The sequence below is a fragment of the Molossus molossus genome, unplaced genomic scaffold (genome assembly GCF_014108415.1).
Source record: "Molossus molossus isolate mMolMol1 unplaced genomic scaffold, mMolMol1.p scaffold_m16_p_9, whole genome shotgun sequence".
Classification (NCBI taxonomy): domain Eukaryota; kingdom Metazoa; phylum Chordata; class Mammalia; order Chiroptera; family Molossidae; genus Molossus; species Molossus molossus.
The window spans coordinates 104,450,101-104,465,212 of NW_023425403.1; the positions used below are offsets into that span (position 1 = coordinate 104,450,101).

The 15,112-nt window shown below is 45.1% G+C and overlaps 1 protein-coding gene across 1 annotated transcript in view; it reads right to left on the reverse strand.

The window, feature by feature from the left end:
* Positions 1–15,112, reverse strand: part of STARD13 (StAR related lipid transfer domain containing 13) — a 239,307-nt gene that overhangs the window by 31,045 nt on the left and 193,150 nt on the right. Inside the window, exon 4 of the mRNA XM_036249813.1 lies at positions 5,876–5,939. Coding sequence (XP_036105706.1) covers positions 5,876–5,939 — 64 coding nt within the window. The remainder of the gene's footprint in view (positions 1–5,875; positions 5,940–15,112) is intronic.

Genomic DNA, 15,112 nt, shown 5'->3' on the forward strand with positions numbered 1-15,112 from the left:
AAAAAAAGGTAAAAAGGACTATCTTAAGCTTTTTCAAATTACTTCCATACTTTTTAAAATTTCAATCAACATACTCTGTGAGATTGGTTTCTTTAATATGACTAGTATTAGAACAACAAAAAAATTAAGATATACATTCCTTTCTGTGAGTAGTGTTGTCAATCCAACCTAAACTAGATAATAAACAAGAAACTTAATGTCATAAACACTCATAGTCACAGTATTTAATCAAAGCCTGAGTACAGGCATTTAACATGAGAAATTGCTATCTCAAAGGAAACTTTTTGTTTAATTATAACAGCTGAACAAAAAAGTTATAAGTCCGATCAGAATTCTTTATATTAATTGCCTATATGTACACTTTCAATACAAAATATATAAATTTTGCAATTCTTTTCTATTCCCATTTTATTTGTTTTGATTGGATTTATTAGTATACAATTTTGTGTCTATTGGGTCTGATAATAAGAGACTAGGTTTCCACTTTCCATAACTCATAAAACAAAAATAGTCACTCCCCACAGTTTGAGAAACTTTGTTCTAGATTGAGCAACTTTTTTCTAGACTGAGCATAAGTAGGAAACTTTCTGTAAAGGGTCAGATAGTAGATGTTATAGGTTTATGGACACGCAGTCTCTTTGTCACAACTACTCAACACTGCTATTGTAGCCAAAAAATGGATATAAATTCATCCAGTACAACTGATACCACTGCAATTAGCTAGTTGTTAATAGTAGAAAAAGGCACAAAGGGAAATCCAGGCATTATAGGCAAGTCATCTGAGCAGCTTCACCAGGAAGCTGCATTTTCACACTCCCCAGGAACCACTGGACCATTCCCTGCAAAACACTGGGGGAAGGGGCCCAACAAAGGAGAGGCAGATGCATGCCCAGAGAAGTTGGGGTGACACAGGGAAGTCACACCTGAGAACAGAGATCATGGCCAGAATGGGTGGGGCCACTGCAAGACAGAGAATATCTGGGAGTACATAATCCCTAAACAAAGCAGCTTGCTCACTCTGGTGGCTCTTGGCTCTCCTGCATTCACCCGTGTGGCCCACAAGCCATGTGGATCCCACACACGATGGACTAGGACTGCAGTGGGAACCACCAGCTAAGCTAGCCTGATGCTCCAACATGGAAAGGAAACTCTGGACCTGGCTCTGATTTTAGCTCTGCTGAAGCCCCAGCTGCTCTGCTTCCACGGCGGGGAAACGGGAACCTTGGGAACTCTGAGGTTTGATTCCACAGAAATAAAGCTTTTTCATCCTTCTGTACTAGTGTCAGAAAATTCTTTTTCTTGGGATAGCACAAGAAGTCCACTCCCAGGAGCCACAGGTGGAGGTGAGGACTTCTCCCCACTGGTAACACAACTTTGTTTACAAAAACAGGAGCAGCAGCTGGCTGCCCCTCAGCCCGGAGCACCGAGTGAAGGGTTGCTGCATGGAAGGGGAAGTCTCTATTCTGTGCTTCTCCAGAGAAAAGAGATGGGATCAGATAGGCAAGTTTCCACTGAATCAGCTTTTAGCTTATTATGTGGAAGACTTAGTAATTAGAATAAAACAAACTGTCTTGCAGCTTAGTGAGCTCATCGTGTCCAGATGTGTGCAAGCAGAGGCTGGGTGATGTGTGAGGGTTGCTCTAAGAAGACAGTCCTGAGGTGAGTGGGAGGCTGGAAAAGATGAGAGACCCTTTCCCACTCAAACAGCCTGTGGTTCCAGGACATTCACACGCGTGATCTTCCACTGTGACACTCGCCAGCCACATGAATGCTGGAATGAAATGTAATCTCTCCTCCGACTCTGTGGGGCGCTATGAGGAGGTGTCTCATTTGCTGGGAGATACAGGGTCCTGCCACGCAGTGAGGTGCTGACCGCGCCCCTTGACACCTGCCACTCCTTGGAAACGTGGATGGCACCCAGGTTGGAGATGCTGCTGCAAGGTTGCAATTGGTCATGGTTTCTTGTTGCTGTCCACCTTGGTCATGATGTCAGAGAGCTTTATGACAACTATAATTTTAATTAGAAACTTCTTTGGAAGACAGCTTCTCTTGGGGAAGTTAGAGACCCAGTGGCTGGGTCTGGCTGCTCAGTCCTGGGTGCATGTGTGTCCTTGTCCTTCGTCATTTAATGCACAGCCTTTCAGAGTCTCCAGTCTCTGACTTTAACTTTGAGAAGAAGTCGTACCACATCAACACTAACCACAGTCAGGGGATGTCAATGTTGTCGTAAAGCAAGTGGAGATTTTGTGGGTCACACTGAAGAAGAATCACGTTTCTTAGAATAAGTCACACTGTCAGGTGCCTTGTTTTCCCTTTAGATGAAGCTCTAATGTTTATTTTGTTTAATAAAGAAGAGAACATTCTTAGCTGAAATCGTATATTCCTCAGAGACAGAGGTCAAGCAGACACAGCGAAGGGGAGGTCTGTGTTCTGAAAGTGGACTTCGGCCGCGTGTCTGCACTGGAGAGAGGCCCACGCGAGACCACAGCTACAGGAGGCAGCCGACGCGCGGGCCCACGGAAACGCAGAATGAGCCTCCCTCTACAGCCGTGGTGCCAACCTTCCCGATGCCGCGACCTTTAATACAGCTCCTCAGGTTGTGGTGAGCCCAACCATCAAGTTGTTTTCGTTACTACTTCAGAACTGTAATTTTGCTACTGTTGTGTCTTAGGCGACCCCTGGGAAAGGGTTGTTCAACCCCCAGGGGGTCACGACCCACAGGTTGAGAACTGCTGTTCTAAAGTCAGCCCGAGCCAGGGGCCGGGTCCGAGCCAGGGGCCGGGTCTGAGCCAGGGGCGGGGTCTGAGCCAGGGGCCGGGCCTGAGCCGGGGCCGGGTCCGAGCCAGGGGCCAGGTCCGAGCCAGGGGCCGGGTCCGAGCCAGGGGCCGGGTCTGCCGCCCAGGAGCAGCAATGTGCCCCTGGCATGCGGCGCGGGCCGGAGGCGAAGGGACCTGCTGGGTCCGTAGCTCAGACATGCCTCCTGACTCGGTGTCACAGGTCTTTCAGTGCGGGCTGTGGAAAAGACTGAGAACCACTTCTCCCCCTCACTCTCCCAGAGAGGTAAGGTCATCTTGAAACTTTAAAAGACAACTTTGCTCTTCTGCAAAGAGAAAATCTCGTGATGCCATCTGGTGGGAGGGAAGGTGTGACTTCAGGTCCCCCAAGCTTTACAGGTGGTATTTCACGTCCAGGGAAAGTGCCCACCTAACTAAGTACAAGTGGTGCTTCATCATCCTCGTCTAGGCTTTTCTGTTCCATGGATCAACTCGCCACATTCTCCAGACAGAAGCAACGAGAGAAAATGCAAAGCAGAGCAATCCATTCATGACTCATTCTCTGTGAGATCCAGAGGCAAGTGCCCGTCCGGAAGTCATTGTACGTCACGGCCTTCCATGCAGATGGCCAGAGTCAGCCCTGTTCTAACACAACGACGAAACACATCACTATATTCTGCTGAGGAGACACTTCCAGGCCTCCAGCCAAAGGCCACAGGCGCGGGCTCCAACGTGCTTCTGAATATGTTTGAAAGGCAAGGAGTGTGCCAATGCCGACTCTGCACGTTTCTACCTTTCTGCCCTTTCACTCCTGCATCTGCGACATGGGTTAACGAGGACCGAGCGGGGCACTCGGCCGGGCCGCTCACCCCGGACGCGGGCTCGTGCGGGACCCTCCGCGGGCGCAGCGGCCTCCAGGGGTAATGCTCTCGGCCCGCCAATGACGCGAGCAAAACTGCACAGAGTACAGATGAGGATTATGTCTTATTTTCTGGTTTGCTCAAAGTGGGGACGTAGCTCGAGGAAATGCTACGGTCTCCGTTTTCTTCCAGACAAACTGGTTCCGAAGTGGGCTGAAGCTTCACGTGGTGCTCGGTCCCCAAGTTTCACTCTGTTTGGACCATTTGGCCTATTCCCGGCCTGTACTGACTTTTATTTTTTCTTTTGCGGTAAAATGAAGGCCTAGCCTACGACTTGTGTAAAGGGCAGATCGTGGGAACAGGTGTCACCACCAGCGTCTCCCACATCGTTGCTGAGGCCAGTGCCCCAGACGCTGGTCCTTCCTGAGATTCACGGGCTGAAGACACAGGTGGAATGATGTGAAGCTTCAGGCTGTGACTGCCCAGCTCACAGGGCTGGTCAAGGGCGGCCCTAGGGAAGCCCGTAGCAAGCAGGGGCTGGAAGGGTGTGTGCCCTCACCCAGCAGGGACAGCTCCCATGTCAGAATCCCGGAGGGGGCGCTCACAGAGCGGCCTGGGTGAAGGTCGCACACCGGCTAACCAACGTCATTCACGGGCTTGGAAAGGCTGGTGACAGGGTAAGAATGCAGTCACTCCACTCGGGTGAAAAGAAGCCATGTCACTGGTGTTGGGCACCTTGCTTGGTACACACTGCAGCTGAGGTCTGTGCGGGCGGCTGTGCGGGCCGGCACACTTCAGACGCAGGCACGGCGTGTTCAGTGTACCGAGAACCATGTGCTACAATCAGACACACAGGCGCGGCCGTGTTCAGTGTACCGAGAACCATGTGCTACAATCAGACGCACAGGCGTGGCCATATTCAGTGTACCGAGAACCATATGCTACAATCAGACACACAGGCGCGGCCGTGTTCAGTGTACCGAGAACCATGTGCTACAATCAGACGCACAGGCGTGGCCATATTCAGTGTACCGAGAACCATGTGCTACAATCAGAACAAGGTCTGACCCGAAGCTTCGAATCGTGTGTGCCGCTCAACAGCTCCATTCAGCCCGACTTTTGCTGGGATCTGAGTCCCACGTTTTGGATTTGTCTTTGGCCTGGGACAAATTGCTGACGTTTTAATATTTCTCTAGATGTTGTTTTTCAACATTTTATCTCCTTAGCTTAAATCTTTGGTTTCTAGTTCAAACCCCAAACTGTTTTTTAAGGTCAACCAAAATTCATTTGCTCCCCCTGCCTCTTTCTGGTGCTAGCTTAGAGCAGAAATTCAAGTGAAAGTTATTTTTAAAGATTAAGTTACTCAGGAGTGACTTCAAATCCATCGGGTTTAATGATTTCTCTGTAAAAACCAGGATAAAGAACACTTTCTTTTGACTCAGAGATGTTTTCTCTGCTTCCTCAGAGTGTACTGAGACTTGATTTGTTACATGTTGGAGAAATGAAAGGAAAAAGGTAGTTAACGACCTGAACTGCTGAGCTTCCTAAAGGGGTCGATTCAGTGAGGGGGGGTCTTTCAGCACAGAGGTCAGCAGCCTCAGCTTGGAGTTAGAGGTGCCCGAGGCTGAAACCTGCTCTTGCTTCTAGTTAAACAAACAAACAAACAAACAAACAAACAAACAAACGTAGAAGAATGACTTAACCTGTTCAAGTTTTGCCTTCTTTATCTAGAAAACAGAGAATTCCTACCGCAGTGAATTAAATGAGATCGTGCGCGATGAGCCTGCCGGATATGAACGCATCTGGAAATGAACTTGACATAAAATGCTGTGGGAAAGAACGAGGCAGAGGACACGTGGCCTGGCCCCTCCGACTCGGCGGCCCCCTCCTCATCTGCCAGTATCTGCGGAGTACTGGCCTCGAGCATGCAGTGGGCTATTCGCACCTTGACAAACTTCGGCAAGAAGTTCTTTATGGTAATAAAGAATTAAGGTGTTTTACATCTTTATGCAAACCCACGGATAAAAACTAAAGTGAAATGAGATGGTGAAATAAAAACGCCTTGACCTGGGTTTATAACAGACTCATTTAACCTTTCATGGTTCTGAGGAGACGGGCTCCGTGGAGAACAAACATACAGGGCCAGGCCTTTCATCATTCTGTTAGGTGCGTACTGTTTCTAACCTAGGAATGCAAGCGTCTGCCGTTGGAATGGCTGTGCGCCTGGGGGTGAGCACGTACCTTTTTCCTTTGGAAGTTCACATCAAGTTTCATGGAGGCACACTTGTTCAACGTATTTAGTCGTCTAAAAAGAAAGAAAAATGGGATGATTGCTCCTACTCTGGAACCTACATTTTCTCTCCAGTGTGTTAATTCTCATTCATTGGCAGTGACGTTGAAAGTGCATCAGTTACGTTATGTCCCAAGAAAGTACTGACGTCCCAGAAACTCCGCTCCAGGAGAGCTCCTGAGCACTCCCCTGCCTGGAGCCCATTCCGCCCCTCCCCCTTCAGCAGTGCCCACCCCGCCCTTCCGCCCTTCCGCCTGTCACACTTTCTCCAGCCTCAATTTGTTTACCACCTGGGTTTCTGCTGTGCTAGTCTCCAAATCTGGATCTGCTCAACTGTCTGTCCTCTCCCCTGCTCTTGGACTCTTGGGTATAAATGGAAAAAATCTCACATTACAGTGCTACATTACACATGCTGTGGATTGAATTGTTTCCGCGAACTCACGCGGTGAAGCCCTACCCCCAGGGTGACTGTATTTGCAGTGACAAGTAATTAAGGTGAAATGAGGTCACAGGGTAGAGCCCTGACCCAGTAACACTGTTGTCCTCAGAGAGCTGGCTCTCCCTCAGTCCAGCAGGTGGGGACACAATGAGAAGACGCCGCCTGTGGGCCAGGAGGAGTCCTCCTCGGGAGCAAGCCCCCTGATGCCCACACGCTCCAGCCGCCCAAACTGGGAGAACAGAAACGTCCTCTGTGTTAGACACCCGGGCTGCGGTGCTCGCTCCGGTGGCCCTGCTGCCCACACATCCATTCTGGTTTCACCCTCAGCTGGGTTCTCAAAATTGCTACCCAGCACTCCTTGTGTTTCTTTTCTCTGTTTGGCTCCCATCTGAGATCATAAAAAAGATGCCAGTTTCTCAACCGATGACTTAGCCACCATTGCCATCGAGAGAATACAGCTTAATTTAATATAGGACATAAATTCTTTTAATAATCCTTTCCTTCATCATGAAAAAAAAAAAAAAAAAAAAAATCATGCTCCTGATCCTTTTCACAGCGAATCCTTTAACCTTGATTTTGATGTCAACATCCACCACCACCTGTGGGACTTTGAAACAGTTCATTTATTCCCTCCCCTTGGCTTCCCTTCTCTAAGCTCCTCCCTGTTCTGTGCAAACTGACAAACCTACTAGTCAGCTGCCTACATAAGCACCAAGGAAACTGTCGATTTTCCTTTAACCCTCTTTCAGTCAAGCAACTGCACTAACTGGCAACTGGCAAACTGCACTAACGACCTTTCCTCATACTACTCAGCTTGCTGGGAACACTCTCAATTTCCATTCCCTTCAACCCACTGCTTTCTAATTTTGTTACTTTTTAAAAGTCATAGTTATTGCCTGGCTGGTGTGGCTCAGTGGACTAAGCATCATCCCATGGACTGAGAGGTCCCAGTTCGATTCCCAATCAGGGCACAGGCCTGGCTTTTGGGCTTGATCCCCAGTAGGGGGAGTGCAGGAGGCAGCTGATCCATGTTACTCTCTCACATTGATGTTTCGCTCGCTCTCTTCCTTCCTCTCTCTAAAAAATCAATTAAAAAAAAAAAAAAGCAAGAATCATAGTGATTGAATGCATATGGTCAAACATAAGCCTTTATGTCATTTTTCAGGTACCACTCTTTGGAGAGAACTCTCTTAACTTTCCTTCGGTGTTAATATGTGTGCACACTTACTTCTTGATTTTTCAGTTTAAATCACATCTATTCACTTCAGTCTATGGAAGTTGAGGATTTATTTGTTTTTACTACCTATTCCCATCCTCCCTCCCCACACATTCACACCCTTTACCTCTTACAACTATAGTTAGGTCACAAGCTCATAATGTTTTGCTAAATCAATGTTCAGTGGTTTATTATGGCCATGTAAATGCTTTTCACACATATCGCGATGTTTTCTCCCTTTCATTCCCAAGTTTCCATTACCCTAGGAGCTAATAAACATTTGTTTACTTGTTTTCCTAGTTTTCTATGTACTTCTCCCTAAATTCAAACCCAAATTTCCCCAATTATCTAAATCTCTAAGCTTATTAAAATATATCAAGTAGTTTATTACTTTAATTTCCTTGGAGATGTCCCTCTCAGAGCCTTCTGACCTGTACCAGTCTGAATTTGCAGGGTTTTTTAAAATCACGGGCTAATCAGATTTCTCGGAACTCAGATTCTCAGATTTCTCAGATTCTTCTTCAAGCATATTTTCCAATACTCCAGAGCTGAGTTACAAAGAGGCCACGTAATTTCAATATTTAGATTGTAGACAGATTGTCAGGTACGCCCTTATTTTTGAAGGAGCTATCCCATCTCCAACTATGTCTGATATCCCCTAGTCTAGGTAACTTCTGTTTCAGCCTCTCCAGGAAATAAACATACAGTCCTGTGCTGACAGTGTGGGCTAGTCACCCAAATACAGATTCGGGAAACGAGTCTCCTTTAAATAAAATTTTAAACAACCTTCTTCGTTTCAGTCCACCTTCAAACTCATTTCCCATTTTTGAGCTTTTTAGAATTCTGTAGTTCAAACTGATCTATTTTATAACTTCCTCCATGGACCATGCAGATTTTTTTTCTTGGGCTTGCTAGTCCTCTGTTTCATATTTCTGTTTTTCTGCTTTGGAAATTTTATAGTTGTGATCTCTCTGCATGAACATTTGCTTTTGTAAAGGAATGTCTCCGTAAATGAGTGGGAATTTAAAAGCAAGCAAATTCAGATGTTCAATCTCCCATCTCTGACAAATGGCTTTGGTATTCTGGTTTTGCATAGATCTTGTTTTCAAGTCAATAAGTTTTGGCAACTGCAACTAACTTCAAACAAGGTCAGAATATTTCTTCACATCAGAAAATTCTCTTGCACTCTTTGACTATAATTCTCGCCCCACCACACCCCCTCCCACCACCCCAGGGCATCCTGTTTCTGGTTTCTAGCATCTAAAGACTGGTTTTGCCAATTCTTGGGCATCATGTAAATAGAACTGCACAGTACGTTCTATTTTGTGTCTGGCTTTTTTTTTTTTTCCTTCTTTTTTTTTTTTGCTCAATGTAATGTTTTTGAGACTGATCCATGCTGTTGAGTATAGCAGGAATCTTCCCTTTTAATTGCTGAATAGTATTCCATGGTATGAAGATATATATATTCTCTTGTTTATGTATATTTGGGCTGTTTCCAGTTTTGACCAAAACTTTTTTAGTCACCAAATCCCAAAGCTTCTTTTCAGCAAAGACATATTTGTAGCAGAGGACACTAACTACTATTCACTGTTCCTCCCCTCCCCTTCGGCATTCAAGACGGTAATGTCTCTCATCTCCCCAGACACCACCTCTTCCCTGTCACCAAGCAGTACTTGACCCTTAACTTACATATTTCTTCAAATTCGTTGAAATAGCTTACCTCATCTTTAAACAAAGGAGAGCTGATGATGTCTAATCCACTCTGTCTAGCTCAGACACCTCACCTGAGCCCCAGGTAACCTTTCTAGCTACTCCCGGTCTCACCGCTTTGTGGGGTCTTGCTGGCCCTTCAAACTCAACTGTCAAAACCGAACTCTAATTTCTTCAAAACTTGTTTCTCCTTTTTAATGTCTGGTCTTGATTGAAAGCATAACTAAGTAGGCCACCCACACAGAAAAACAGTTCCCTTAAGACTTTTCTCCTTTAAGATCTACGTTTATTTTAATGATCAAGTCCTATCGGCTATACCTCCATGATACTGTTGGCATCTTGCTTCTTCTTTGGTCTCAACTCAGTCTCGTCTCATCTTTTACCTAGAGTCCGGCCTCTTCACTGGTTTCACCATCACTTCAAATGCTTCACATTAACACCTGTTTTATTTCTCAACTTGTTATCATGTCACTCGTTTTCTTAGAAATATTTGATGACTTCCCTCATTCTCCGCCTTCACTGTCAAATGCCTTCAACCACTCTGAATTAGAAGCGATCCTGGTGTCTGACACCGTCCTCGGCGCGGTCGGCCTTTGCCCGTGTACTGACAGGCCATCTTCCGGCCAGGCCCACGCGGGCTACCACCACTACCCGAGCTAGCTATGGTGCGTGAAGCACATTCCGCATATATCCTCATTATGAAGCTCTGACATCCAAGGGCTTAACTACGTCAACGTTGCTCACTGAGCAGCCCTGGGCCGGCTTGCTCAGGGAGGAAATGCCTATTCTTTATAAAATTGACTGTCTAGCAAACTTGTTCTTCCATTACAGTTTGGAAGCACAAACAACACATTTTATACTGCACAAGTGTTTGACCCACTACGCATACAAAAGACATCAAAGGGCTTGTATATAGCACCAGCTTGAGTACACGTGATACTCTGACACACGCAAGGTTTGTTGTTTTCTAAAGCTAGAGACGGACTGGATTTGACTACCTAGATGTGGGCCTCTCATCGCCCCTGACGCCAGACATTTGCCTGCACCTTAACTTGAGAATTACCCCTCTGCTTGGAGAAAATATTAGCACACATATATTTCATAAAGGATTTGTTTGCAGAACACATTAACAACTCCAATTCTGTAACAAGTAAAACAACCTGAATGTTTAAATGGGCAAAACATTTAACAGACAGCTCTGAAAGTGACAAGTGGAAGAAGAATGCTCAACATCATGAGTCACGGAGAAACGCAAGTGAAAGCAACAAGACCCCACCGTCCACGCTCGCTCGGTGGAAACACCACCAACCAAGTCTCAGTGAGGACGCAGAAGCAGCGAAACGTCAACGGATCCGGCTGGGCAACTTCCTAGAACCCTACACAGATTCTTGGCATCCGACCAAGCGATTCTACCCTTGGTTATTTATCTAAGATAAAATAAATCACACATTCAAAGACTTGTACTTGAATTTTATAACAGTGTTATTTATAAAATAGACAAAAGGGAAAATAACCCAAATGCTCATCAACTGGCAAACGAATATAAAAATTGTGGCGTAGTCATACAATGAAATACTCAGTGATACAAAAGCACTCTAACTACTGATTCGTGCAACAACATGGGTGTGAGTCTCAAAGGCATCATGCAAAGAGAAAGAAGCCAGATACACAGAGCATCATACATGTTACAGCTGCATGTACAAGAAATTTTAGAAAAGGAAGAATTGGAGTGACAGACAACAGCACAGACTACATATATAACATGTGGTGGAAATGTCCTATATTGTGATTGTGGTGATAGTTACTTAACTTCACCTCTGATCAAACTCATCAAATTGTATACAGTAAGCTGATGATTTTCTTTGAATGCAAATTATACTTCAATAAAGCTGAATAAACAATAATGCATGGGGGTGACGTCAATGGGAATGATGACGTCAAGATCTCCAAAAGTCTGCTCCTCCATAAAAACAAGAATCCTAGCAGAAACTGTCAAAATAAGCTTTACAAAAACTTTACATTTTATTTTTCAATAACAGTTTACATTCAATGTTATTTTGTATTAGTTTCAGGCGTACAATATAGTGGTTACACAGTCATATATTTTACAAAGTGTCCCCCAACACTTCCAGGACCCACCATACGTACATGTTACAATATTAGTGACTGTGTTCTCTATGCTCCCATTGCTACCCCTGTGACTATGTAACTACAAATCTGCCCTTTCCCATCCTTTCTCCTCTTTCGTCTAGGTTCCCCCCACCCCCACTCCCCCGCCCCCCGGCAACCAGCAGTCTGCTCTCTGTGTTGATGAGTCTGTTCCAGTTTTGTTTGTTTATTTTGCCTTTTAGATCCCACACTGCTGGGGGGAATGCAGATCGGTGCAGTCACTGGGGAAAAGAGTATGGAGGGTCTGCAAACAATTAAAAGTGAAACCCAGCAATTCCGCTGCTTGATATATATCCAAAGAAACCCAAACACCAATTCAAAAGAATATACACACGCCTATGTTCACTGCAGTATTATTTACAACAGCCAAGACATGGAAGATGCCCAAGTGCCCATCAATAAACAAGTGTATGCACGTGGTACATGGATAAAATGGAATATTACTTGGCAATAAAAATCAATGAAACCTTACCATTTGTTACAGCATGAATAGACCTAGAGGGCATTATGCTAAGTAAAATAAGTCAGTCAGAGAAAGGTAAGTACCAAAAGAAGCCTTTTGAGAGCTCTGGAAATTAAAGTCTTGCGACAATCTAAGTACTGTTGGAAAATGGTGAGTCTATGTAAGAACTGAGAATTTGTGGCCTTTGAACTTGGCCTATTCCCGCGTTCCTTTCCCCAGATCTGCAGGCGCCCTGAAAACAGGAGTCGCCATCACAGTCGCTGGGCAAATCTGCAGCCTGGCGGCCACTGGAGGGGACAGAGGGGGTGTGACCTCCCTGAAGCCTCCATTATTGAAGAACTGGCAATGCCCTGAATGCCCTTATTCACGGGCTTGTCCACTCACCCGATTCTGAGCTCAGCACTGAGAACAGCTTATCCCCAGGGGGTGGTCACAATCAATAAGTGGCAATTATTTAGCATCACAGCTACCTAAAATGGTGACAACAGTTGGGCCAAACAAGATGTGAACCAAAGGAGTAAAAGCAATAGCTCTGGAATGAGATGTCCATAGGGACTTAGACGTTCTTGGGAATCCAGAAGGCCAAGCACACGTGAAGACCTGTGTGCATATCCGGGAAAGACGAGAAGGTCTGACCTTGGTGATCTGCACAAGCAGGAAGTAAAGGCTAAGGCACAGCGACCCCTTCCCGCTGGAGTCCAGTGTGCAGAGTCCCTTGGCAAATGCTGGGAGACGTCCTGCTTCCAGGAGTTTATAGAAATCTCTGCCCAGTCATTTGCTGACACTAAGCTACCAAGTAGAGACAGGAATAATGTAGACAATAAATAATTAGTTGAGAAAAGTCACCACAATAAACAGCAACAACAAGACGCCTTGGGGAAGAGGGATCTGATTTGAGAGTTGCCACATTATAATGTTTAAAATGTCCAGTTTTAAAGAAAATATTCAAAATAATAAACTGATATTTTTTGGAGAGGCAAAAGTCCCAGAACAGTCTACATAATATTGAAGCAGAAGTGTAAAGTTGGAGGATTTACATTACCCAACATCAAGACTTACTAAAAAGCTACAGTAATCAAGACAGTGTTATATTGGCAAAAGGACAAATAGATCAATGGAACAAAATAGAGCCCAGAAATAGACCCACACACATACAGTCAACTAATCTGTGACAAAGGAACGAATACAATACAGTGGAGAACAGTCTTTCAACAAATGGTGTCAAAACAATTCAATTTCTACATGCAAAAAATAAGAAATTCCATCTAGACACACAGACCTTATACCATCCACAAAACTTAACTCAAAATGCATCATAAACCTAATTGTAAACATAAACTAGTGAAACTTGTAGAAGATAATGTAGGAGAAGATCTATATAACCTTGGGTGTGGCAGTGACCTTTTGGATACATCAAAGGCACGCTCTGTAAAAGAAAACAATGGAAAACCTGGAATTTATTAAAACTAAATCTTCTGCTGTGTGAAAGACACTGTCAAGTATATGAAGAGACAACCCACAGACTTGGAGAAAATATTTGCAAAAAACATATCTGATAAAGAACTGTTATCTCAAATATACAAACAGCTCTTAAAACTCAACAATAAGAAAACAAACAACCCAATTAGTCCTACCGGTGTGGTTCAGTGGTTGAGCATCGCCCCCTGCACCAAGAGGTCACTGGTTCAATTCCCGGTCAGGGCACATGCCCAGGCTGTGGGCCCGATCCCAGTGGGGGGCGTGCAGGAGGCGGCCAGTTCTCTCTCATCAATGTTTCCATCTCTCTCTCCCTCTCCCTTCCTCTCTCTCTAAAAATCAATAAAGAAAAAAAATAGGCAAAGATCTGAACAGGCTGCCTAACCAAAGAAGATACACAGATGGCAAATAATCATATGAAAAGATGTTCAGCATCCTATGTCTTCGGAGAATTGCAAACGAAGACAACGAGAGAGCACGATTCGCCTACTAGGATGACAAAACCCTCGACGCTGCGGACGGCACGGGCTGGCGACGCGCTCATCACGGCTGGCGGGACCACAAAACGGCACGGCCACTTCGGAGGACATTTTGGCAGGTTCTTACCGCCAAACATACTTGTGCCATTGGACTGAGCATTGCGTGCCTTGGTATTTACCCAAAGGAGATGAAAACTTCTGTCCACATGAAAACCTGCACAGAAATGTTAATAGCCATTTTATTCACAATTGCAAACACCTGGAAGAAACTAAGATGTTCTTCAGTAGGCGAATGAATAAACTGTGGTACGTCAGACAATGAAATATTATTCAGTGTTAAAAAACCGAAAGTGATACAAGCCATAACAAGACAAAGAAAACTTAAATGCACATGACTGAGTTGAGTGCAAGACGCTACCATGAGAAGGCTACACGCAGTATGAGTCCAACTATAACATCTGGAGAAGCCAAAACCATCGAGACGGTAAAGAGAGCGGTGGTGTCCAGGGGTCAGGAGGGAGGCAGGGTGAACAGTCAGAACACAGAGGATTTCTAGGTCAGTGAAACTACTCTGTCTGACACTACAATGACAGATCCTGTGAAAAGCCACAGAATGCACAGGAACAGACGAACCCTGTAACGATACGTCAGGACAGGCTCGTCAGCTGGTGGGGGCGGGTATGTGTGCGGATCCAGGGGAGTACAGGAACTCTCTGCATTTTGTGCTCAATTTTGCTGTGACCCTAAACTGGCTCTAAAAATAGTCTGTTTTTAAAAAAGATGTAGCCTTTGTTTTATTCATTGAAACATTATTTTGTGTTTTGGACTCTGAAATTCCTGATGTAAAGTGATCTGCATGTCCTTGTCTTCCCGTTCCCTTGTCCGTTGGCTCTCAATCCTGTCCACAAAACGACCCTCACTGAAGACATCTTAGAAACCCTAGGTGCAGTTTCAAATGTCACACACACAGCCGTTAACTCTTCCTTCACATGCGTACCTACATCAAACCATCATGTTGTACACTTTAAATACTGCACGCTTTTTTTCTAAGTATACCTCTGTCAAGCTGAAATAAAATAGCTGATTTGTTAAGAAAGAAAAAAGAAAGACAAAGAGAGAAAACGCTCCTTGTAGCGGGTGGTCTGAAGCTGGGGGTGGTCTGTGATTTGTCCTGAAGGTAACAGAAACAGTGGCTACTCTGTGAGAATGTGACATGGATGAAACACACATCCCAGA